Below are 25,704 nucleotides of genomic sequence, written 5' to 3'. Positions count from 1 at the left end.
GGGGACCACACTGCTTTCATCCTTGCAGCATCGCCAGGATCATGTGTGTTATTCTGCATCCTAACTAATGTCAAGTGAATGCGGAAAGAAAGGTGGCGTGTTGTGACTGAGTAGTTCTTAGGGCTGGGAACACAGTGGCAGGACACCTCACTTGCCTGGGCTTTCACCTCTTGCACTGGAAACAAAACAAAAAGTAGCTTAACCAGCTTGTAGGCTGTTTGTTTAATTCAGAGCCAAGGCCAGTCTTTAGAGCTGGCACCTTGCCTCCCTAATGAGGAACCCAGGGACTGTCTTCCCCAACAGAGAAGTAGCCCCTCCTCTAGAGTTGCCACCACGGGCTGCTTTCTTCTTTTAGGCTTCCTTCCCAGCTCCCATGCAAATCTGTTGAGCTCTGTTAAGGTCACTCCACAGTAGTCATCATTTGCATCTCTAGATCTTTCCCTAGGTAGCAGTGCTTGATGTGGGAGGAGGTGAAAAAAGTCCACAGGAGATCAGTGAGTGGCTGGGGGTGGGGTAAACGGTAGGCTGAGGAGACCGGTCCCTGCTGGGGAAGACGAAACTGCAGGCCCCCTAAGATCCTAAAGCCAAGATAGGCTGCAGCTGGAGCTGGGGATGGACAGGAATCGTCCTGGTCCCTCTTCCTGTCCTGAGCACTTACTCCTTGGTACACTGGGCTCAGACACACCTTCTGGAGCATTCTCTCCTAAGCCAGCAAAAGCAAACATTTCCAATTTACTGGACATTGGTAATGGTCAGATCTCACTTCTTTGGGAAGCTTTTTCGTTTCTTAACCTCCAGATATCATTTGCCAATTCGACCTCCTCTTCTTATTCCCCCCAGAAAAGACTATAAAGATTTCACAAAACTGTAGCTCGCAAGGCAGGAATCTCAAAAGCATGTGAAAAACTGATACTGTGCTTTCAGGGCCACACATACAGCCTTGTGGCCCCAAGACGCCAAGGCACATCGCCCCCGCCCCCCATTATCCGGAAGGAAGGGAGGCTGGGGGCCTTTTCGGATTCCCAGTGCTGGTGGTGGTGGCTCTGCCTCCCCAGTCCGACCTCCCGACCCCGCCCTCCGGACTCTTACTTTCGGTAGGCAGCCAGCTGCACCATGCTGCAGGGGAAGAGGCGCAGGCACGCCACGCCATTCCCCTTCCACAGGGCCCTCGGCCCCTCGGCTAGCCACACTTGGCGTCCAGTGGCCCACAGCCCCTGGGAGTGGCCTCGCGCCACGCCGACCTGGGCCAGCACGGTGGCGAGCTCCAGGGGCGCCGTGAGGCTGAGGCTGAACACTCCCGCCAGCCCTGCACACAGCAGCCGCTGGCTGCCGGTTAGCCGGCCATCCCGCCTCCACGTAGCCATCGGGACCCAGCCCCGCGCGGGCCACCTCGTGGCTGGTGTCCGGGGCTCGCGGGCCACCACGGGTAGAGTGGTCTGGCCAGGCCCCGCCCGGCGTGGGGCGGACTCTTGAGATGAACTAGGGAAGCTGGGCCCACGCCCGAGCTGCACCTCCGGGTTAGGGTGGGATGGAAGGCGGCTTTCTCAGGTATCTGAGGCAAGCCCAGTCATCGTGTATTTGCAATGCTACTGGCAAGACTAGGCTTCCATTTCTGTCTGGAACAGTTCCCCCTGTTCTTTGAAGGCCAAGCCAGCAAGACTTGTTTCCTAGGTATTCACCCGTCCTCTACCTTGCTGCTTCTCTGTTCCTTTTTCACATTCTATCTTCCCCTCCCCTGACTTTCTTCTCTTCCATCAACCTCTTTATTTTAAAAGGTTGTGCAGCGTGCAGAAATGACAGACCTTGGATAACAATACTTGCCTAACACTCGGTGGTGCGTTCAAAACAGCTTTTTAGCAGATCTGGCCTCATTTGCGGAGGCTGTGGGTGTGGGTGTGGTTAGACCACAGGCTCTGGAACCTATCTGCCTTAGAGTCCTTGCAGATGTCACGTGACGGTAGGGCGGTAGGGAGGTCACTGGGTTTCTTTGTGCCTCAGGTGCTTCACCTGTACTGTGGAGTTTGCACTTTCTAGAAGTTACCGCGAGAATTAAATCAACATTGACCGGGACAGGTAACCAATCTCTGTCTGTGTTGCTTCTGATTAAGACATTACCTTATAGAAGCGGAAACTAAGACATGGAGATGCTTAAGGCTGAGTGGCCACTGCAAGGCAGAAGCAGGGTTCCTACATAGGCCAATGGAGGCCTACATCTCCTTAGGGCCACACATAAGGAATGCATAGTAACACTGCAGCGAGAGAACTTGCCTCAAAAATGAAGGTGGTGGTGCCAGAGCCATGGGGAAGAAGACAGGCAGGAGAAAATGTCCGAACGAGACCAAATACTGGGGACGTTCGTTTTTTAAAATCAGTAAGTGAAAACAATGCATTGAAAAAGAATGAGGACCGAGGTGGGGAAGACACTGGATGCCAGCCTCTGGCCTCCACGCGTACAAGCATGCATAAACTCGCTTCCTTCTCCCCCTTGCTCCCCCTTGCTCCCCACCCCTTCTCTCCTCTCTTTGCACACATATGCGCCAAAAGAAGCGAAGGGCCAGAACTGAGCAAACAGAAATTCTGAATCCCTCTTGGCTTTGTCTATGTTAGGGTTACAGTTTATAAAGATGAATCAATGGGCTGGAAATAATGCATATATAAATTTAGCAGTGAGTCCAAGTTACTAGAAGCCAGAGATAAGTCTTTTCTCGTGAGAAACCAGCTTATCCTCTGGTACCAGGGCTCCCGTGGGTGGCTTATCCTCACCCCAGCATGAATTTTCCCAGGGGAAATTCTAATCCTTCGGGCCCCTGTTACATGGATACAATGTACAGTGATCAAATCAAGGCAATTAGCATATCCATCACTTTAAACATTTACAATAATATATTGTAGATTTCAAAATAACCAAAAAGAGGATTTTTGAATGTTTTCAGCACAGAGACAAAGAAACTTGCTAAAAAAAAAAGGAACCATTTCAAGTCGTGCAAGCTATAGGCTAAGAAAGATGAGATCTATTATTTTAACCCCTCATGTGTATTTTTTTCTATGCAGATACACGGAACATTAAAATGACTAGCAGCAAAACATGTCTTCGATGCCTCCTTCTGTGTTGTCATGAGGCAGTACCGACTAGCCGCTTTCTTATTTTCCTCAGCGAGTGTCTTTCTCATCTGTTCAGCTGAGCAAGGCCGGGTTTCCACGGGGAGCACTTCTTTGCCTTGCTGAAGCCTTGCTCTGCTCTCGGCTGGGGAATGCTTATTTGTCTTGCCTTGTAACTTCTTGTGTCTTGTGGTGAGGGAATTTCCTAGCTGTGGAAAGTGGCAGAATGTAGCTCTACAAGTCTGAAGATCAGACGATGTAGGATGGTAAAACGGCAGGAATTGAATTTGGGCTCTGGGTAAGGGTGCGTTCAGGTCCCAGTTCTGCCCTAAGCACTCTGTTGCCAGCAGGATGGGGCCCCAAAGCTTTCATGAAGCATCACCCTGGGACCGCAGCTGCTGCCGCTGTACCACATTGCACAGAGAGCTGGCTCAATTGAGCAGTGCCAACTGAAAAAGAAAACCAGTTTCTTTTGGTGCTGTGGAGTTGAACCTGTGACCTTGTACATACTAGGCAGGTGCTCTACCGTTGAGCTACATCCTTAGCTCAGTTTGTTTGTTTGTTTTTTCCTCAAGTCAGCTTGTATGGGAATTTCTTTTTTTTTATCTTTTTTTTTTTAAATTTATTTATTTATTAAGGATTTCTGCCTCGTCCCCACAACCACTTCCCATTTCCCTCCCCCTCCCCCGATCAAGTCCCCCTCCCTCATCTGCTCGAAGAGCAATCAGGGTTCCCTGACCTGTGGGAAGCCCAAGGACTGCCCACCTCTATCCAGGTCTCGTAAGGTGAGCATTCAAACTGCCTAGGCTCCCACAAAGCCAGTACGTGCAGTAGGATCAAAAACCCACTGCAATTGTTCTTGAATTCTCAGTATTCCTCATTGTCCGCTATGTTCAGCTAGACCGGATTTATCCCATGCTTTTTCAGACCTAGGCCAGCTGGCCTTGGTGAGATCCCAATAGAACATCCCCATTGTCTTAGTGTGTGGGTGCACCCCTCGTGGTCCTGAGTTCCTTGCTCGTGCTCCGTCTCCTTCTGCTCCTGATTTGGACCTTGAGATTTCTGTCCGGTGCTCCCATGTGGGTCTCTGTCTCTGTCTCCTTTCATCGCCTGATGAAGGTTAATATTCATGAGGATGCCTATGTGTTTGTCTTTGGATTCACCTTCTTATTTAGCTTCTCTAGGAACATGAATTATAAGCTCAATGCCCTTTATTTATGGCTAGAAACCAAATATGAGTGAGTACATCCCATGTTCCTCTTTTTGGGTCTGGCTTACCTCATTCAGGATAGTGTTTTCTATTTCCATCCATTTGTATGCAAAATTCAAGAAGTCCTTGTTTTTTACTGCTGAGTAATACTCTAATATGTATATATTCCATACTTTCTTCATCCATTCTTCCGTTGAAGGGCATCTAGGTTGTTTCCAGGTTCTGGCTATTACAAACAATGCTGCCATGAACATAGTTGAGCATATACTTTTGTTGTATGATAGGGCCTCTCTTGGGTATATTCCCAAGAGTGGTATTGCTGGATCCAGGGGTAGGTTGATCCCGAATTTCCTGAGAAACCGAAACACTGCTTTCCAGAGTGGTTGCACAAGATTGCATTCCCACCAGCAATGGGTGAGTGTACCCCTTTCTCCACAACCTCTCCAGCAAAGGCTATCATTGGTGTTTTTTATTTTTGCCATTCTGACAGGTGTAAGGTGGTATCTTAAAGTTGTCTTGATTTGCATTTCCCTGATCGCTAAGGAAGTTGAGCATGACCTTAAGTGTCTTTTGGCCATTTGAAGTTCTTCTGTTGAGAATTCTCTGTTCAGATCAGTGCCCCATTTTATAATTGGGTTGATTAGCCTTTTACGGTCTAGTTTCTTGATTTCTTTATATATTTTGGAGATCAAACCTTTGTCAGTTGCAGGGTTGGTGAAGATCTTCTCCCAGTCAGTGGGTTGTCTTTTTGTCTTAGTGACAGTGTCCTTTGCTTTACAGAAGCTTCTCAGCCTCAGGAAGTCCTTGTATGGGAATTTCTAATGTACCTTCTTGGAACTGTGTATTCTGTTTTTTTTTTTTATTTCTTTTTCTTCATGGTGCTTTTTGTCTTTAGCACCAATAAGATGTTCAGATGAGCCAGAGATGGAAGGATTTTATGTCTAGGAAGCTATAGGCCCAGAAAGATAATGAGGCCTATTTTAACCTCCACAGCACATTTCTCTGCAGTTAACAGTGGACAGTAAAATGACGAGCAGCGAAGTGTGTATTTGACGCCATCTATGTTTTCAAGATAGTGTGCTCACAAGATGTGCTCAGATTTGCCCGAGCTAGAGCCCCGCTCATCTGTTAAGCACATACCAATCTTTTTTTTTTTTTAAATCATGTCCTGGGCATGGAGCCCAGGGTCTCACACATCCTAGGCAAACAGATTGTGACGTGTAGACTCTAACTTTACTTGCTCTTTTTTAATACCTATTTTTTTTTTATTTAAAAAAACCTCTTCAACGATCCTTGCTCGCTCCAGCCTTGGGAAGTGCATAGCACATGAAACTGAGATATTATACTAAAAGCAAACATACAACTAAAAGGAGAGGCAGTCAGTAAAAAGTTGTAGAAGTAAATGTTGTGGCAGGAAGTAGATGGGTGGCCCGCTGATGCCAGTTGGTAGGGAGCCTCCTGTCACCCCAGTCACTCCAACTGTCATCTTTCAGTTTCTCTTCTCTCTGAAGAAAGCCTCCCTCAGCTGCGCTCACGCTCACTAGTAGCTTCTTAGATGATGCTTTGTTTATCTTGCTGTTTGGACCAATACTAGTTGATTCCTGTTCTTCTATGTTTTCTTGCATTCTTCATTCTAGTGGAATTGTGTTGTATAAATTGCAAAAGCGCTATAGAGCTGTTGTCCTAAGACAAATGGGATGGAAGCCTTGATAGGAGGCTGAACTTGTCTGATCTGTGCTCTCAGGGAAGTACAGTTAAGAGGTGTGTGTGTGCTTGTGTACATGCTTGCATGGGTGTCTGCATGTGTCTGTCTGTCTCACTCTCTCTGTATCCTTTCTTGCTTCTTCTGTGTTCAAATATCCATTTATGTGGAGTTGTTTTCTTTGCTATCCCCCTTCCTCCCTTCCTCCCTCTATCCTGCCCTTTCCTCTGCCCCCTTCTTTCCCTTTAATGAGACATAAAATCAGTACTCTGAAATGATTTTTTAAAACCACCCTTTTATAATCAAGTTATCTGTGGAGAAGAAAACCTGTACACTAGAGAACAATTAAATTTGAACTCTGTGCTCTTTTATACTGTTTGCTTTTTTTCTCCTTTCCTTGCACCCTGGGCATGGATTACAAAAAGCATCTCTCCCCCAGTTTTCGTTGAAGCACTCCCATCAAATGCAATGTTCTCTGCAACACCGTCTTGCCCTTGATGAGCTAATTCATTTTTAAATGTCGAACAATTCTCAGTGAAGTTCTGAATGAAACAAGATATAATCTTTCCTAAAGAAATGTGAAGTTTCAGCAACTTGACACAATCACCTAGGAAAAGAATCCCAAGTGGAATTGTCTAGATAAGGTTGGTCTATGGACATGCCTATGAGATTTTAATTGGTTTGATTGACGTGAGAAGACAAACCTTGAATGAGGGTGACAGTTTTTCCTGGGAGAATGGATGGGATGAGCAGGAGAGAGTGAACTGAGCACTGCATGTCCCCTTCACTCTTTGTTTCTGACTATGGATTTGATGTGACCAATTAGCTCCCCTGACCTTCTGTTTCTGGGACTTTCCACCTGTGGTGGACTGGAACCTGGAACTGTGAGGCCAGAGAAACACTTTCTCCCCTAAACTGCTTTCTTCTCTTTTGCTTGCTTGCTTATTTATTTATTTATTTATTTATTTATTTATTTATACTCGCCATTTATTTATTGTTTGTTTGTTTGTTTGTTTTTTCGAGACAGGGTTTCTCTGTGTAGCTTTGGAGCCTGTCCTGGAACTCACTCTATAGACCAGGCTGGCCTCGAACTCACTTCTTTTTTCTTTTAAAGATTTTTGGGCAGTTGAGATGGTTTAGTGGCTGAAGGCACTTGCCAGCCAAACCTGATGACCTGAATTCTATTTCTGGAAGTTCATATGGTTGAAGGAGAGAACCACCTCCCAAAAGTTGTCCTCTGACTTCAACACATACCATGTCACATGAGAGCCAGACAAATGAAACACAATAAATAAAGATAAAATTTAAAAAAATATTACTTTTAATTATGTGTTATGTGAGTGTCTCTATGTGGTTTTGTGCACGTGAATGCAATGACCATGGAGGCTAGAAGAGGGCCTGGAGCTGGAGTTACCGGAAGTTGTGAGCTGCCCAAGCTGAGTGCTAGAAACCAGACTCGGGTCCTCTGGTAGAGCAGCAAGCACTCTTAACCACTGGGCAAACTCTCCAGCTCTCCTGGATTGCTTTTGCTAGGGTATCGTATCACAGCAACGGTTGAGAAACTAAGACAACACACTAGACACACGTAGAAGAACAGGAATACTGAGTGTAGAAACACCCCGTAAGACTTGTTTTATCTTTATGAGCAAAGCAGAGTTAAGCTTTTGATTCAGATCATTGTTGAACAGGTTTTCCTGTTCTTTTTTTTTTTCAGCCGTATTCTAGTTCTTTTATTTTTTTTAATTTATTTATTTATTAAGGATTTCTGCCTCCTCCCCGCAACCGCTTCCCATTTCCCTCCCCCTCCCCCGATCAAGTCCCCCTCCCTCATCTGCTCGAAGAGCAATCAGGGTTCCCTGACCTGTGGGAAGCCCAAGGACCGCCCACCTCTATACAGGTCTAGTAAGGTGAGCATCCAAACTGCCTAGGCTCCCCCAAAGCCAGTACGTGCAGTAGGATCAAAAACCAACTGCGATTGTTCTTGAGATCTCAGTATTCCTCATTGTCCGCTATGTTCAGCTAGTCCGGATTTATCCCATGCTTTTTCAGACCTAGGCCAGCTGGCCTTGGTGAGTTCCCGATAGAACATCCCCATTGTCTCAGTGTGTGGGTGCACCCCTCGTGGTCCTGAGTTCCTTGCTCGTGCTCCGTCTCCTTCTGCTCCTGATTTGGACCTTGAGATTTCTGTCCGGTGCTCCCATGTGGGTCTCTGTCTCTGTCTCCTTTCATCGCCTGATGAAGGTTAATATTCATGAGGATGCCTATGTGTTTGTCTTTGGATTCACCTTCTTATTTAGCTTCTCTAGGAACATGAATTATAAGCTCAATGCCCTTTATTTATGGCTAGAAACCAAATATGAGTGAGTACATCCCATGTTCCTCTTTTTGGGTCTGGCTTACCTCACTCAGGATAGTGTTTTCTATTTCCATCCATTTGTATGCAAAATTCAAGAAGTCCTTGTTTTTTACTGCTGAGTAATACTCTAATATGTATATATTCCATACTTTCTTCATCCATTCTTCCGTTGAAGGGCATCTAGGTTGTTTCCAGGTTCTGGCTATTACAAACAATGCTGCCATGAACATAGTTGAGCATATACTTTTGTTGTATGATAGGGCCTCTCTTGGGTATATTCCCAAGAGTGGTATTGCTGGATCCAGGGGTAGGTTGATCCCGAATTTCCTGAGAAACCGAAACACTGCTTTCCAGAGTGGTTGCACAAGTTTGCATTTCCACCAGCAATGGGTGAGTGTACCCCTTTCTCCACAACCTCTCCAGCAAAGGCTATCATTGGTGTTTTTTATTTTAGCCATTCTGACAGGTATAAGATGGTATCTTAAAGTTGTCTTGATTTGCATTTCCCTGATCGCTAAGGAAGTTGAGCATGACCTTAAGTGTCTTTTGGCCATTTGAAGTTCTTCTGTTGAGAATTCTCTGTTCAGCTCAATGCCCCATTTTATAATTGGGTTGAATAAATAGCCTTTTACGGTCTAGTTTCTTGATTTCTTTATATATTTTGGAGATCAGACCTTTGTCAGTTGCGGGGTTGGTGAAAATCTTCTCCCAGTAAGTGGGTTGCCTTTTTGTCTTAGTGACAGTGTCCTTTGCTTTACAGAAGCTTCTCAGCCTCAGGAGGTCCCATTTATTCAATGATGCCCTTAGTGTCTGTGCTGCTGGGGTTATACATAGGAAGTGGTCTCCTGTGCCCATGTGTTGTAGAGTACTTCCCACTTTCTCTTCTATCAGGTTCAGTGTGTTCGGACTGATATTGAGGTCTTTAATCCATTTGGACTTGAGTTTTGTGCATGGTGATAGATATGGATCTATTTTCATTCTTCTACAGATTGACATCCAGTTTTGCCAGCACAATTTGTTGAAGATGCTCTCTTTTTTCCATTGTATACTTTCAGTTCCTTTATCGAAAATCAGGTGTTCATAGGTTTGTGGGTTAAAGTCAGGGTCTTCTATTCGATTCCATTGGTTGACTTCTCTGTTTTTATGCCAATACCAAGCTGTTTTCAATACTGTAGCTCTGTAATAGAGTTTGAAGTCAGGGATGGTAATGCCTCCAGACAATCCTTTATTGTATAAGATTGTTTTGGCTATCCTGGGTTTTTTGTTTTTCCATATAAAGTTGATTATTGTCTTCTCCAGATCTGTGAAGAATTTTGATGGGATTTTGATGGGGATTGCATTGAATCTATAGATTGCTTTTGGTAGAATTGCCATTTTTACTATGTTGATCCTCCCAATCCAAGAGCAAGGGAGGTCCTTCCATTTTCTGGTGTCTTCTTCAATTTCTTTCTTCAAAGACTTATAGTTCTTGTCAAATAGATCTTTCACTTCCTTGGTCAGAGTTACCCCAAGATATTTTATGCTATTTGTGGCTATCGTGAAAGGTGATGCTTCTCTGATTTCCCTCTCTGCTTCCTTATCCTTAGTGTATAGGAAGGCAACTGATTTTTTGGAGTTGATCTTGTATCCTGCCACATTACTAAAGGTGTTTATCAGCTGTAGGAGTTCTTTGGTAGAATTTTTGGGGTCGCTTATGTATACTATCATATCATCTGCAAATAACGAAAGCTTAACTTCTTCCTTTCCAATACGAATCCCCTTGATCTCCTTATGTCGTCTTATTGCTATTGCTAGAACTTCAAGCACTATATTGAAGAGGTATGGAGAGAGTGGACATCCTTGTCGTGTTCCTGATTTTAGTGGGATGGCTTTGAGTTTTTCTCCGTTTAATTTAATGTTAGCTGTTGGCTTGCTTTTATTAATAGCTTATATTATATTTAGGTAGGACCCTTGTATCCCTATTCTCTCCAAGACCTTTATCATAAAGGGGTGTTGAATTTCGTCGAATGCTTTTTCAGCATCTAATGAAATGATCATATGGTTTTTTTCTTTCAGTTTATTTATATGGTGGAGTACATTGATAGATTTGCGTATGTTGAACCAGCCGTGCATCTCTGGGATGAAGCCTACTTGATCATAATGGATAATTTTTCTTATGTGTTCTTGGATTCGGTTTGCCAGTATTTTATTGAGAATTTTTGCATCGATGTTCATGAGTGAGATAGGTCTGTAATTCTCTTTCTTGGTTGGGTCTTTGTGTGGTTTTGGTATCAGGGTAACTGTAGCTTCATAAAAGGAATTTGGCAATGACTCTTCTGTTTCTATATTGTGAAATATATTAAGGAGTATAGGTATTAGTTCTTCTTGGAAGTTCTGGTAGAATTCTGCATTGAAACCATCTGGTCCTGGGCTTTTTTTCGAAGGGAGATTTTTGAAAACCGTTTCTCATTCTTCACGAGTAACCGGTCTATTTAGATCATTCACCTGGTCTTGGTTTAGCTTTGGTATATGGTACTATTTAAAAAAATGTCCATTTCTTTTATATTTTCCAGTTTTGTGGCATACAGGCTTTTGTAGTAAGATCTAATGATTCTCTGAATTTCTTCTGTGTCTGTGGTTATGTCCCCCTTTTCATTTCTGATCTTATTTATTTGCGTGTTCTCTCTCTGTCGTTTAATTATTTTGGATAGGGGTTTGTCGATCTTGTTGATTTTCTCCAAGAACCAGCTTTTTGTTTCATTGATTCTTTGGACTGTTTTCTGTGTTTCTATTTTATTGATTTCAGCCCTCAGTTTTATTATTTCCAGTCTTCTACTTCTCCTGGGTGCGTCTGCTTCTTTTTTTTTTCTAGGGCTTTCAGGTGTGTTGTTAAATCCCTAATGTATGCTTTCTACGTTTTCTTTAAGTGGGCACTTAGTGCTATGAACTTTCCTCTTAGCACTGCTTTCATTGTGTCCCATAGGTTTGAGTATGTTGTCCCTTTATTTTCATTAAATTCAAGGAAGACTTTAATTTCTTTCTTGATTTCTTCCTTGACCCAGGTGTGGTTCAGTAGTTGACTGTTCAGTTTCCATGAGTTTGTCGGTTTTTTGGGGGTAGCGTGGTTGTTGCCTTCTAACTTTAATCCGTGGTGATCTGATAAGACACAGGTGGACACTGATATTTTTTGTATCTGTGGAGGTTTCCTTTGTTTCCAAGTATGTGGTCAATTTTTGAGAAGGTTCCATGAGCTGCAGAGAAGAAGGTATATTCTTTCCTATTTGGGTGGAATGTTCTATAGATGTCTGTTAAGTCCATTTGCTTCATTACCTCCAATAATTCTCTTAATTCTCTATTAGGTTTCTGTCTGATTGACCTGTCCCTTGGAGAGAGAGGTGTGTTGAAGTCTCCTACTACTAGTGTGTGTGGTTTGATGTCTGCCTTGAGTTCTAGTAACATTTCTTTTACATAAGTAGGTGCTTTTATATTGGGGGACGTAGATATTCAGGATTGAGACGTCATCCTGATGAATTGTTCCTGTTATGAGTATAAAGTGACCATCTCGGTCTCTTCTGATTGATTTTAGTTTGAAGTCAGTTTTGCTAGAAATTAGTATGGCCACACCTGCTTTTTTCTTAGGATGATTTGCTTGAAACACCTTTTCCCAACCCTTTACTCTGAGTAGGTGCCTGTCTTTGTGGTTGAGATGTGTTTCTTGCAAACAGCAGAATGTTGGATCCTGTTTTCGTATCCAATCTTTTAGCCAGTGCCTTTTTATAGGTGAATTGAGCCCATTAATATTAAGTGATATTAAAGACCAGTGGTTGTTTACTCCGGTTATTCTTATTGCTTTTGGTAGTAGAGATTGTGTGTCTCCCTTCTTTGAGATGTGCTGGTGAAGGGTCACTAGATGCCTGGGTTATTGTAGGCAGTGTTGGCAGTGTTGGATTCCTTGGGTTGCGATTTTCCTTCTATTACTTTCTGTAGGGCTGGATTTGTGGCTACATATTGTTTAAATTTGTTCTTATCCTGGAATGTCTTGTTTTCTCCGTTGATAATGAACGATAGCTTGTCTGGGTATAGTAGTTTGGGTTTGCATCCATAGTCTCTTAGCTTCTGCAGTACATCTATCCAGGACCTTCTGGCTTTCATAGTTTCCATAGAGAAGTCAGGTGTAAGTCTGATCGGTTTACCTTTATAAGTTACTTGCCCTTTTTCCTTTGCAGCTCTTAATATTCTTTCTTTAACCTGTATATTTTGTGTTTTGATTATTATATGGCGAGGAGATGTTTTTCTTTGATCCAGTCTGTTTGGTGTTCTGTATGCTTCTTGAATATTTAAATGAATATCTTTCTTTAAGTTGGGAAAGTTTTCTTCCATAATTTTGTTGAAAATATTTTCTGGGCCTTTGAGCTGTGACTTTTCTCCTTCTTCTATTCCTATTATTCTTAGGTTTGTTTGTTTTTATTGTGTCCCATATTTCCTCAATGTTTTGTGTTGAGAATTTGTTGGCTTTGCTGTTTTCTTTGATCTGTTCGTTTATTTTCTCTATGGTGTCCTCAGCATCTGAGATTCTTTCTTCTAGCTCTTGTATTCTATTGATTATGCTTGTTTCTGTAGACTCTGTTCGTTGACCTAGATTTTCCATATCCAGCTGGTCCTCAGTTTGTATTTTCTTCCTTGCCTTCATTTCAGTTTTCAATTCTTGAACTATTTCCATTACCTGTTTGATCGTTTTTTCTTGGTTTCCCAGGGTATCATGTACGTATTTACTCATTTCTTCAAACTTTTTGTTATACTTCTCATCCATTTCTATAAGGGCATTTTTTACATGTTGTTTAAGGGACTCTATTGCTTTCATAAAGTCAATTTTTTCCACTTCTTCTGTGTTAGGTTGTTCAAATACTTCTGTTGTAAGATCATTGGGTTCTGGTGTTTTCATGTTGTTTTTCAGATTATTGGGTGAATTCTTGCCTTGGCGCCTGCCCATCTCCTCCTATTGATCCTATCTAAGGGGTCTTTAAAAAACCGGATCAGGTTTCCCTGCTGGCCATGGGCTCCACTTACAAAATGCCCTTGTTCTGTTTCCTGGTTCCTGCCGCAGGCCAAGAACCCTCTCACCCCTCCGAAGGATCTTCAGGACAGGACCAGGCTCCCTGTGTGCCAGTGACCTGGCCAACCAAAGGCCTACCTCTTTGATTTAATTGTAGTAGGGCGATCTGCTCTCCTTATTGCACGCCTGTCCCCGCCGCTTGGGTGTGCTGCTGCGCCGGTCCCCCAAAGTCTCTTCCTGAATGCGGTTTCGCTCCGCCTCATCTGGCAGTCGCGCCGCTGCCTCTGTGCGTCTGGCCGCTGCGCCGCTGCCTCTGTGCGTCTCGGTTTTCCTGTTCTTTGAAAACCCTGGTTATAGGACTGTCTTGTATGTTACAGGACAGCATTCTGGCCCTTTTCTATTGAGTGCTGGCAGAATGCCCTATCATGGCACCTCCCTTTGAGTTTCCTGAGATGTACCCTTATGAGGCAATGCCATTCCTTTTGAGAACCATTGCTTAAGCTGTTGCCTTTGCTGGGAATGCTCTGTCCACCCGTGTTTGCAGAGCCTGCTCTTTCTTGCTTTCTTTCCGAACTAAGTTGAAATGTCATCTCTTTTCAGAGGACTTGACGGACCACAGTCTCTAAAGTCCCCACTGAGACTACTGCATGGTCCCTTTTCAGCTCACTGCCTAGCTTTTAGTGCACTCTACTCTTCTTGTTCTTTCATTTTCCTTTTCTTCAATGAATTGCTCTAGTTTTATATAACTGACACCCAATTACCCCACCAAATTGACTCCCAATAATCGAGCCGGGAAATCAGCATTTAGCATGTCTCTTCCTTGACAGCCCCTTCTCTGAACTGTTGGTCTTCCTCTCTTGGTTAATCCTTTCTGCCCAGAAGCATTTCTCTTAGTTGATTCCAGATCCTGTCAAGTTGACAGTCAGGGTTAACCTTCATTGCCATTCATTTATTTTGTCTCCATGGACACCAGATGCTATTTACAGCTCTTGACTCCCTGGGGGTCAAGTCTCACACTCCCCCTGAGGTGGTTTGAATCAGGATGGCCCCTATAGGCTCATATATTTGAATACTTGGTTCCCAGGTGATGAAACTCTTTGGGAAAGATGAGGAGGTGTGTCGTTCTTGGAAGAGGTGTGTTACTGGGGACAGACTTTTCCATTCCCAGTTAGCTCTCTCTGCCTAACGGTTGTGTCTCCAGATGTGAGCTCTCAGTTAGGGCTCTGGAAACACGCCTGCCTTCTTGCTGCCATGCTCCGCCAAATATATCAACCAATAAGGCTGGTGAGATGGTTGTGTAGGTAAAGACGCTTTCCACTAAGCCTGGCAACCTGAATTTGATCCCCAGGATGGAAGGAGGGACCGGACTTGTCTGAGTTGATTTTGACCTCCACATACATGTGTGCTCCCCCAAATTAATAAATGTAACTTTAAAAAGTAAATCATTCAGTAGATTGACAAATAAATAAGCCACTATCATTTCTAGATCACTGGTCCTGTAGGTAAATTCTATGAAGCAATCAGGGAACAGTTGTAATATTATATGTGATATTCAGTTAAATATCCATTCAACTCATAAGGCTACTGTGAATCCAGAAAATTATAGATTGTTCTTTGTCATGAGCATACATGGAGAATTCCAAAATAAAATACTTGCAATAGAGTTGCATTTGTTTAGTAATAAAACATAGTTAATATTTGAAAAAAGCTATTAATTTAATAAAGTAGGATAATAGAATGAGGGAGCCCAAACTAGCTCCTCTTTTTATGTAACAATAACTAATGAAAAAAGAGGCCACGAATTTAAAAGAGAGCACGGAGGTGTACATGGAGGGTTTGAAGGGAGGAAGGAAAGGGGAAAATTATAGAATTATGTTATAATCTCAAAAAAGAAAATAATTTTAAAATATCTTAATTTATTTTTAATTTTGCGTGTGTGTATGTGTGTGTGTAGATATCTGCATATAAGTACAGGCGTCTTCAGAGGCCAGAGGGGAGTATCAGGTCCCTTGAAGCTAGAGTTGTAGGGCCCATGGGTCTACCCCTCCTCTCGGGGTTCATCTTGAGGCCAGTTTCTGGCCAGATATCTTGTTGCAGTTTCCAGCTAAACATCCTGTTTGTTCCTGTGCTCCCTCTGCCCCACTGGTGGTTAGCTATAGGGCCATTCTTTACTCCATTTTGGGTGTGGTAATTTCCTACCTGCCTGGGGGGAATTCCATTGTGCAGCAGCTAGATCTGTAAGGTTTTTCCTAAACTTGAATAAACGGCATTTGGCTTATCTCCTCTTGACTGACCTAGGTCTCTTGTGTGTTCTTTTAATCTCCAGGCCCTTGCCCGGCTCATGAACGGTACAGTGGCGTGTGAATTGTACCCAGAGTAACGCAGGCATTACAAGAGTTACATACAGGTGCTCATGAACTGCGTCGTGTGTGTGCTGGGATTTGAACATGGGTGCTTTTTAACCACTGAGCAATCTCTCCAGCTCCCCGGTATCTTTTTTCGATCTTGTTCTGTATTGAGTGGTGTTGGGGGTTGTTTTTTGCACTTTTGCTTTTTGAGGGGTCCACCACCCAGCTCCCAAATAAGTCACACACTTATTTGGCTATTCTTAGTTATGAATGCCCAGCCTTAGTTTGGCTTGTTTCTTGACAGCTTTTCTTAACTTTAAGTTATCCTGTCTACTTTTTGCCTCTGGGCTTTTATCTTTCTCTATTTCTGTATACCACTGTTTACTTCTTTCTCCGTGGCTTGCTGTGTAGAGGTGACTGGCCCCTGATGTCCTCCTCTCTTTGTTCTGTTGCTCCTTTTCTTCCTTGCTTCTCCTTCTATTTATTCTCTCTGCCTGCCAGGCCCTCCTATTCTTGCTCCTGCCTCGCTAATGGCCGTTCAGATCTTTCTTAGGACCAGCAGGTGTTTTAGACAGGCAAAGACTCACATCTTCACAGAGTTAAACAAATGCAGGAGAAACAAAAGCAACACATGTTAAAATAAATTTCTACAACAGAGGGACAGTAATAATAATTGCAACAAGATGGGAAAATAAGTAAAATGTAAGGATTGATCGAAATGACAAATGATGTATCGTCTACATAAAAACCACAAGAGAATATATACTAATGATTGAAAAATAAGGAATTGTTAACGAGGCTTGAGGATACATAGGAGCAATATAAAATATTCAATACTGCAACAACATGAACCTAGAATAGTAACAAAAACTAAACAATATCCAGGAATAACCAGACAAAAGATGTGCAGGTCCTAGATGCAAAAACAATACATTTTCTCTCTGAAAAATATTGGTATTTGTTATTTTTTTGCATTGCTATGGCAAAATATGCAGCAGAATCAACTTAAGAGGGAAAAACTTATTTCCCTTCATGGTTTCAGATGCATTTCCATCCATCATGGTGGGGAAGAGCAGCTTCACGGTGACTAAGGGAGTGGCTTGTTCACATTGCAGCAGGCAAGGATGGAGAGTCAGTGGCTCTCTTGGACTCACCTATTTCTTCTACCCAGACTCTTCCTCCTAAAGTCTTCACCACCTTCAAAGTAGCACCATGGCCTCAGGACCAGCTGTTCACACTATGAGCCTGTGAGGGATGTTTCATATTCAAATCCTAAGAATATTAACGAAAATTTCAGTTAGTGGAGGGGTAAAATATGTTTATGTTTAGGAAAGTCTTACTAATGTAATGGTCTAGAACTCTCTATATTCATTTAGACATTTGATGCAATTCAAGTTGATGTTTCAAATAAGACCAAGAATAGTGAAGACAATATGAAAACAATTTTTTTTCTAGTTTTTCTAGACAGGGTTTCTCTGTGAAACAGTCCTGGCTGTCATGGAACTCGCTTTGTAGACCAGACGGGCCTGGAACTCACAGAGTTCTGCCTGCCTCTGTCTCTTGAGTGCTGGGACTAAAGGCGTGCACCACCAGAACCTGGCTATTTCCTATAAGTTTTAGTAATTAAGTCAGTGCAGAGAAAACGAGGTCTATGAAATATAGAGAGGCCAGAAACAAGCCTGCGCCTAAATAGCAACTTGCTACAGGAGCTGTACAGAAATGAAGAATTATTGAATACTGTTCCTGAAACCATTGGTTATTCCCATGGAAAACCAAAATTCTAATCGTAAATCATTGACATAAGCAAGCACAATGTGATCTAAAAATTTTAAGTGATGTTTTTATGTATCTCTGCTTGTGGGTGTGTAGACTGCCTTGGCAGGTCACTCAGTCTAGGGGCTGTAACCCGCCTGGCAGGTCAGTAATTCCAGGGTCCCGGAGAGGCGCTATCTGAAAGACATGGGCAGGAGAGAGAAAGAAGGCCATGCTAGGTTTGTCAGAGCCTTCGTTTATTAGAGTCATGGTTGCAGCTTATATAGGATGAGGAATTTGGGGGGCAGGGGCATGGGCAGGAAGGAATCTTGCAGCGGTGGTTCCAGCCGGTCGCGAGGTCCTTGGCCAGGAGGTTACGATTGGTCAGGTCACGATTCCTCGGTCAGGAAGTCACAAGTTGACACTTCTAGTCCTCTAGATAATTGGAGTGTGGGGCAGGTTCCGCTAACAGATAGCTCTCTATTAACAGATAATTGGGTGTGGGGTAGGCTCTGCCAATAAAACAATTCTCAATACAACTGGGAAGTGGGGTTCTCTGTAAATTCCTTAGGACAATGGTTCCTGCAATAATTTTGGGGGGAAATTGGCTCCTGACAGTGGATGTGTATGTGGTCCAGCATGCTATGGCACACCTGTGGAGGTCAGAGGCTAACTTGTAGGAGTCAGTGCTCTCCTTTCACCATGTGGGTTCCGGGGGACCAAACTCACGTCATCAGCCTCGGCATCAGGCGCCTGTACCAGCTGGGGTGACAGGCCCCGCAAACTGATTTATTACCTAAATGTGATAACTATTTGTGAACTTTGGAAGACATAAGCAAAGAAACATAAGCAAACCTCTTTATGACCTTGTGTAGTTAGGAAAGGCTTCGTAAAATGCAAACAGATAAAGTAAGCTCTTGAAATATCGTTTAAAAGTTTAAACGTTTGTGTATAAGAAAATAAGTAATGAAGTGATGAAAACAAGCCATAGACGAGGAAGAGACATTTGCAAGATGCTGGCTGCTACCTATAATTCTCTTTTTGTGGTTCTGTGGATGGGACCAAGGGCTTTGTGCCTTCTAAGCAAACACTCTTCCCATTGAGTTACATCCCAAGTGCAAGCCTGTAGACACTCCATCTTCCTCTGCGTAGGACAGTCGGAAGCTAACTATGTATTTGACTTTCCCCTTCAGTCAATTGATATCTCCGTCCAAATGCCAGCTAGGAGAATCCCTCTTCGAGCGAGCAGCCTGTTGATAATGCCGCCATTGCTTCCCTTTCTTCCCCTGCTTTGTCTCCATAGCCCTTATTATGCTAACCGTCTGTAACCTATTTGCTTTTTTATTTATTGTCTGTCTCTTCACTAGAAATCATCCCCTTGAGAGGGAGGGCTTTGTTTTTCTGGCTGCCATATCCTTTGGTTCTCAAATACTGTCCACTACATAGCATATACCAATGAAAACCACACTTGTCACGAGACTGAGTGCATGAATATAAATAATAATAATTAGCATTCAGAATATGTAAAGAGTCTGCATCAATTAAAAGCTAACAAGGGCCTTAAGAGGAAAATTGTCAAGGGCTGTAGGCAAGCTGTTCATGGAAGAGGAAATCTGAAGGGACAGTGAAAATATGGAAACATTTAACATAATTTATAATCAGGAAAAATGAAAATGAAATAATAACGACTACTTCATACCCATGAGATTGGTAAAAATGAAAACCTGATAATGCTTGTTATCTGTAAGAACTTTGGGGACAAGGACACTGTTTCCTGTTAGGTGGAGCATATACTGATACAAGTATCTTGGGGAAGAATTTGGTAGCTGTCAAGGACCACCCTCGACTGGATTCACACGTTTCAGGATAGGAGCGTGAGGATTAGAATTATTAAGCAAAAAGGAACAGAGATAAGAGAGAAATAAGAGACAAAACACAGAACAGCATCGGGAGGGAAATTCAGTGACTACTGAACCACTCCTTTATTTCTCACATGTTTTTTTATACCCCACTCCTAAAGAGGAGGGGGAGGCAACAGACTTCATCAACATGATGAAAGGAATAGACAGAGCATCTCTGACCTTTGGTCAAGATGGAGCTGATGCCCATCAAAATCCCAGCAAAATTCTTCAATGACCTCAAAAAAACGGTACTCAACTTCATATGCAAAAGCAAAAAACCCAGGATAGCCAAAACAGCCCTGTGCAATAAAAGAACTTCTGGAGGCATCGCAATCTCTGACTTCAAACTCTACTACAGAGCTACAGTACTAAAAACAGCCTGGTATTGGCATAAGAACAGACAGCAGGACCAATGGAACTGAATAGAAAACCCAGATATCAATCCACACACCTTCGAACACCTAATCTTTGATAAAGAAGCAAAAAAATCAAATGGAAAAAAGAAAGCATATTTAACAAGTGGTGCTGGCATAACTGGATATCAACATGTAGAAGAATGAAAATAAACCCATATCTAGCACCATGCACAAAACTCAAGTCCAAATGGATCAAAGACTTCAACATAAAGACAGCCACACTGAATCTTATAGAAGAGAAAGTGGTACGTACACTTGAAAGCATTGTTACAGGGAACCACTTCCTAAATAGAACCCCAGCAGCATAGACACTGAGAGAAACAATTAATAAATGGGACCTCCTGAAACAGAAAAGCTTCTCTGTAAAGCAAAGGACATGGTCAACAAGACAAAACGACAGCCTGGGAAAAGATCCCCACATTAGACAGAGGTCTGATCTCCAAAGTATACAAAAGAACTCAGGAAATTGGACACCAAAAGATCACATGAGCCAATAAAAAAATGGAGTACAGACCTAAACAGAGAACTCTCAACAGAGGAATCTAAAATGGCTGAAAGACACTTAAGAAAATGCTCAACATCCTTAGTCATCGGAGAAATGCAAATCAAAACAACTCTGAGATTCCATCTTACACCTGTAAGAATGGCCATGAACAAAAACACTGATGACAGCTTATGCTGGAGAGGTTGTGGGGGAAAGGAAACACTTCTGCATTGCTGGTGGGAGTGTAAGCTGAAACAGCCCTTTTGGATGTCAGTGTGGCGATTTCTCAGAAAATTAGGAAACAGCTTTCCTCAAGACCCAGGAATACCACTTTTGGGTATATATCCAAAGGATGCTCAATTGTGTCACAAGGACATGTGCTCAACTATGTTCATAGCAGCATTGTTTGTCATATCCAGAACCTGGAAACAACCTAAATGCCCCTCGACTGAAGAATGGATAAGGAAAATGTGGTACATTTACACAATGGAGTACTACACAGCAATAAAATAAAATAAAATAAAATAACATCTTGAATTTTGCAGGAAAATTGATGGAACTAGAAAACATTATTTTAAGTGAGGTAACCCAGACACAGAAAGACAATTATCACATGTACTCACTCATAGTTGGTTTTTAAACATAAATCAAAGAAAGCCAGCCTACAAACCACAGTCCCAGAGAACTTAGACAAGAATGCGGACACTAAAAGAGACTTACATAGATCTAATCTACATGGGAATAGAAAGTAGAAAAATACAAGATCTCCTCAATAAATTGGGAGCATGGGGACCTTGGGGGAGGATTGAAGGGGGGAGGGGAGAGGCAGGGAGGGGAGCAGAGAAAAATGTAGAGCTCAATAAATATCAAAAGAGATAATTAATATAAAAAATAAACAAATCTAATATACATAAAAAGATGGAGCTGATACACCTCTGTACTCAAAATCCTGATTAAGCACCCTATGTCAGGGTCTCTTGTTCTGTAGTCACTTGTTGTCAACAGCTTTGAAAGGACAGAGCAAGCTTGAACTCGCTGACCTCACATCTGTGGACCCTGACAGGTAGCATATAATAAAGATGAACTTACATATATTTTCTCAGACTCAGAAATGCTACTTTGAAAGTGGGATATGGAGGCACATGCCTTTAATTTCAGCACTCTGGAGGCAGAATGATCATGAAGGTGAGTTCTAGGTTAGCCTAGACTACAGGGAAAGACTCAGTTTCAAAATAAAGGGAAATGGAAATTGCACTTCCTAGAAAATCTGATAGAGGTATTTTTCCATATCTGAGTGAAGAGAGGAGACAGGATTGTTTAGAGTGGGATTGTTTGTAGTGGCGAATGACTGGGTAGAGCCCTAATGCCCAATAGCAGGAGAATGGAAAAAGGAGTCGTGCTAATCTCATATGGCAGGATACTACATGACAGTAAAAATTATCCCATTTTATATAACTATACACAAAGCGGTGGGAAAAAATCATAAACAGATTGGGCATAAAAATCACATCGCAGAATAAATACTGCCTTCTCTTTAGTGAAGCTTCAAAACACAGCAAACAGATGTCACTGAACAGAGGAATGTGCACTAGAGAAGATAGTGGCTTTCCGTAGAGTGTGACGGAGAGCCGTGAGGTCAGTAGAGGCTCTAATGTGCGTGCTCTTTAGCACTTCAGGAAGAAGGCAGTATTTGAGCTGGACGTGGAACATGCCTGTGTCTCCAGCACGTGAGAAGCAGAAGGAAGACGATGACTAGTTCAAGGCCAGCCTGGGTTACATAGGAGACCATCCCTTAAATCAGGCCTGGGGGACAGATCTCAGGGGTAGGGTGTCTGTCTGGTCAGAGCAAAGTCCTGGCTTTAATCCCTAGCACTTGAAGCGAACAAACAACAGCACTAACAAATAGAAATGACCCAGAGAAGCAAATGTATCACAAGTCAATAAGGATAGCCACAGATTACTTTATACATGGCTTCTTTTTATTATTCCCTTAGTGTGTGCTGGCAATGATTCATTTCAAACGTTTTTATCAGTTCAGTATCATATATTTGGTGTGTGGGTTGTGAAGAGTCTAAATACAGCTAGGTGTGGTAGCACATGCCTCCTAGCTCTTGGGAGGCTGAGTCAGGAGAATCATGAGTTTGAGGTTCGTCTATTTTATCTAATGAGACCCTATTGTGAAATTAAATAAGTATATAAACAAATAAAAATAAAGAAGCTAAGCAGTTTGATACCATTTTCACATTCTTATGCTATCTGCTTTCCGTTACATTATCCTTAGTGTTATTTGCTCAACAGGGATCACACAGTTCTTGAGTTTGAATCTCAGCTTAACTTGGGACAGGGGTCAGAATACATGCTGTAGGTTAGGGGGATGGCTCAGTGAGTAGAGTTGCTTTCTGCCAAGTCTGATGACCCCAGTTCCATCCCTGGTACTCACATGGTGAAAGGAGAACTGTAACTCTTGAGAGTTGTTTTCTGCCCTCCATACAGCTATCATCATCATCATCATCATCATCACACACACACACACACACACACACACACACACACACACACACACCAAAACAAAACAAAATAAACAAGCAACAACAAAAACCCCATGAAGCAGGGGGACATATTTTAAAGAACCAGATAACAAGTAGGCTATATGGACTCTGTGGTGGTTTGAATGAATATCCTTTTGAATACTGATCCCTAGTTAGTAGCACTGGCTGGGAAGGAGGTGTGGCCTTGCTGGAGGAAGTACATTGCTGGGAGGCAGGCTTTGCGAGTTTAAAGACTGTCTATTTCAAATTTACTGTCTGCCTTTTGTTTGTAGATCTCAGCTTCCTGCTGCATCTGCCAGGCCTGCTTGCTGCTATGCTCCCCTACTGTGATGGTGATGGGCTCATCCCTCTGGAACTGTAAGTCCCCCCCCCCCCAAAAAAAATAACCCTTCCTTCTATAAGTTGCCTGGTCATGTGTTTTATCACAACAATAGAAAAGTAACTAATACAGGTTCTACTACACTTGCTCACAACTGTCATTTTATGGTAAAATAACGTGTTATGCAGAATTCTAAGATGATTCCCCAGATTGCTGACCCCTGATGCCTGCATCTTTTATTTTAGTTGTTAAATCAAACTCTAATCTAGGTACTGCTGCACACATTTCGAAGTGTGACTAGGTTCCAAATCAGCTCATCTACATTCTCCTTGGTAGGCTTGATATATTTTAATCTTTAGAGGAAATTAGATTTTCTCTTTCTCCCAAGAAGAGAGATTCAAATTGTTAAAGAATTTTAAAGAAGGTAAAAGTGATGCATGCCAAGGAAGATAGGTGGCTTCCAAGAGTTCGGAGTGGATCTGGGCTGAAGTCCAATTTGAGAACGTACATTTTAATAGTACCAGTGCAAGGTGCTGCTTCCTGGAAACAACTATGTGAACTTCAAAGAAGATTTTGAGGGTGTGCTGGCACATACCTATAATCCCGGCACCGAGGATGGGGGAACGAGGTGAGAAGATTGCTTGTTTAAGGATAGTTTGAGGCCGGGCCTTGGTGGCACATGCCTTTAATCCCAGCACTCGGGAGGCAGAGGCAGGCGGATCTCTGGGAGTTCGAAGCCAGCCTGGTCTACAAGAACTAGTTCCGGGACAGGCACAAAAGCTACAGAGAAAGCCTGTCTTGAAAAACCAAAAATTAAAAGAAAAGGATAGCTTGAGGAAGGTACAGAATGAACCTTGTGCCAAAAAATAAATGAGAAGAAAACAAATAAAAGAAGAGAAAAAGGAGAAAGAAAGAAAGGAGGAAAAAAGGATACACTGAGATTCAGGTGAGATGGCTATTCCAGCGCCAGCTGACACTTCTGAGTTTAGCCTGGTGATACCCTGGGAAGAGTGTTCTGCTAAATCCTGCTGAGACTTGGAGAATCAGTGAGATAATAAAGCCGTGCTGTACTGAGCCACTTAGTTGAGATAATTTGTTACACTATAGGAAGTGGATGAGAATAGATATCAATACATGAGTGAGTAAGGGACAGTCACTTTTATGGAAAATGGATTTTTTCATATTACAATTATGATTTCCCCTCCTGCTGTTCCTCCCAGCTCCTCCCCACCTTCCCTCTCATCTAGATCCACCCTCTTTCTGTCTCTTAGAAAACAAATGGGCTCCTATGGGCTAATAATAAGATATAGTAAGACAAAACAAAAACTTACACATTGGAATTGGACAGAAAAAGAAAACAGTCCAAGAGAAGGCACAAGAAACAGAGATCCACTCGTCTACACATTCAAGAATCCCATAAAGGTGTTGGAGAGATGGCTCAGTGGTTAAGAGCACCAGCTGCTCTTCCATAGGTCCTGAGTTCAATTCCCAGCAACCACATGGTGGCTCACAACCATCTGTACTGAGATCTGGCGCCCTCCTCTGGCCTGCAGGCATACATGCAGGCAGAATGTTGTATGCATAATAAATAAATCTTTTTTAAAAAAGAATCCCATAAAAATGGAGAACTGGAGGACATAATATATATGGGAAGGGTCTTCAGGGTATAAGAGAGAAGAAAAATGTATAAATAAAATAAAAATAGTAAGATAAACAAAAACAAAACACAAAAAGGAAGAGCCCTGACATGACACGAGACATGGAACCTTCGAAGATGTTGTTCAGTTCAATTCTGTTGGCCATCAATTGCTGGGCACGTAGCCTACCCTTAAGAGTAGTTTGTTTCTCCAGCGAGACTTCCTTGGAGAAAACTAATTTTTTCATTTGCATACGGTTATCAACTGGGGATTGCTTCTGGGTTAAGGATGGGAGCATCCACTTCTCCTCTCAACTCTAGGACCCCTGAATCATTAAATACATGTAATGGCTATTCTTGGTTGTCAACTTGACTACATACAGAATTAACTAAAACCCAAATGTCTGGGTACACCTGTGAGGGATTTTTTTCTTAGTTAAATCTTTTGAAGTGGGAAGACCCGCTTCTAATCCAGATCTTTGAGGTGGGAAGATCCACTTTTAATCCAGATCATTTTAGGTGGGAAGAACCACCTGAAATCTTATCCTTCTGGTAATAACGTCTAAAAGGATATGGAAAAAGGAAGCTTTTGCTCTTTGCCTGCTTCCTCGCTCTGCAGGCAAGCCCATTCCTTCACTGGCATTAGAGCCTACTTCATTGGGATTCTGGTGTATATTGAAGTTCGGCTGAGACATCCAGCCTCAACGATTGAACAACCACTGGGTTCTTGGGCTTTCATTCATAGGCGGCCATTGTTGGACTAGCTGAACCACATCGAATAAATCATTCTAATAAACCCCCTTTCTTTTTTTTTAATTTATTTATTTATTAAAGATTTCTGTCTCTTCCCAGCCACTGCCTCCCATTTCCCTCCCCCTCCCCTAATTAAGTACCCCCCCC

General features: G+C 42.6%; 1 protein-coding gene and 1 long non-coding RNA gene across 2 annotated transcripts in view; one reads left to right on the top strand and one right to left on the bottom strand.

The window, feature by feature from the left end:
- Positions 1 to 1,364, bottom strand: part of LOC121441649 (solute carrier family 25 member 43) — a 37,218-nt gene extending 35,854 nt beyond the window's left edge. The window contains exon 1 of the mRNA XM_041642858.1: positions 1,090 to 1,364. Within this exon, the coding sequence (XP_041498792.1) occupies positions 1,090 to 1,364 (275 nt within the window). The remainder of the gene's footprint in view (positions 1 to 1,089) is intronic.
- The window catches only part of LOC121441651, a 104,125-nt gene that overhangs the window by 26,506 nt on the left and 51,915 nt on the right, over positions 1 to 25,704 (top strand). The window contains exon 2 of the long non-coding RNA XR_005973488.1: positions 23,122 to 23,206. This is a non-coding gene — a long non-coding RNA (uncharacterized LOC121441651). The remainder of the gene's footprint in view (positions 1 to 23,121; positions 23,207 to 25,704) is intronic.

Source organism: Microtus oregoni, unplaced genomic scaffold (assembly GCF_018167655.1).
Source record: "Microtus oregoni isolate MIOR12 unplaced genomic scaffold, Mior012 000080F_ref0000499, whole genome shotgun sequence".
NCBI classification, from domain to species: domain Eukaryota; kingdom Metazoa; phylum Chordata; class Mammalia; order Rodentia; family Cricetidae; genus Microtus; species Microtus oregoni.
The sequence above is the reverse complement of the archived record's forward strand: the minus strand, read 5'-3'. Positions and strand labels throughout refer to the sequence as shown.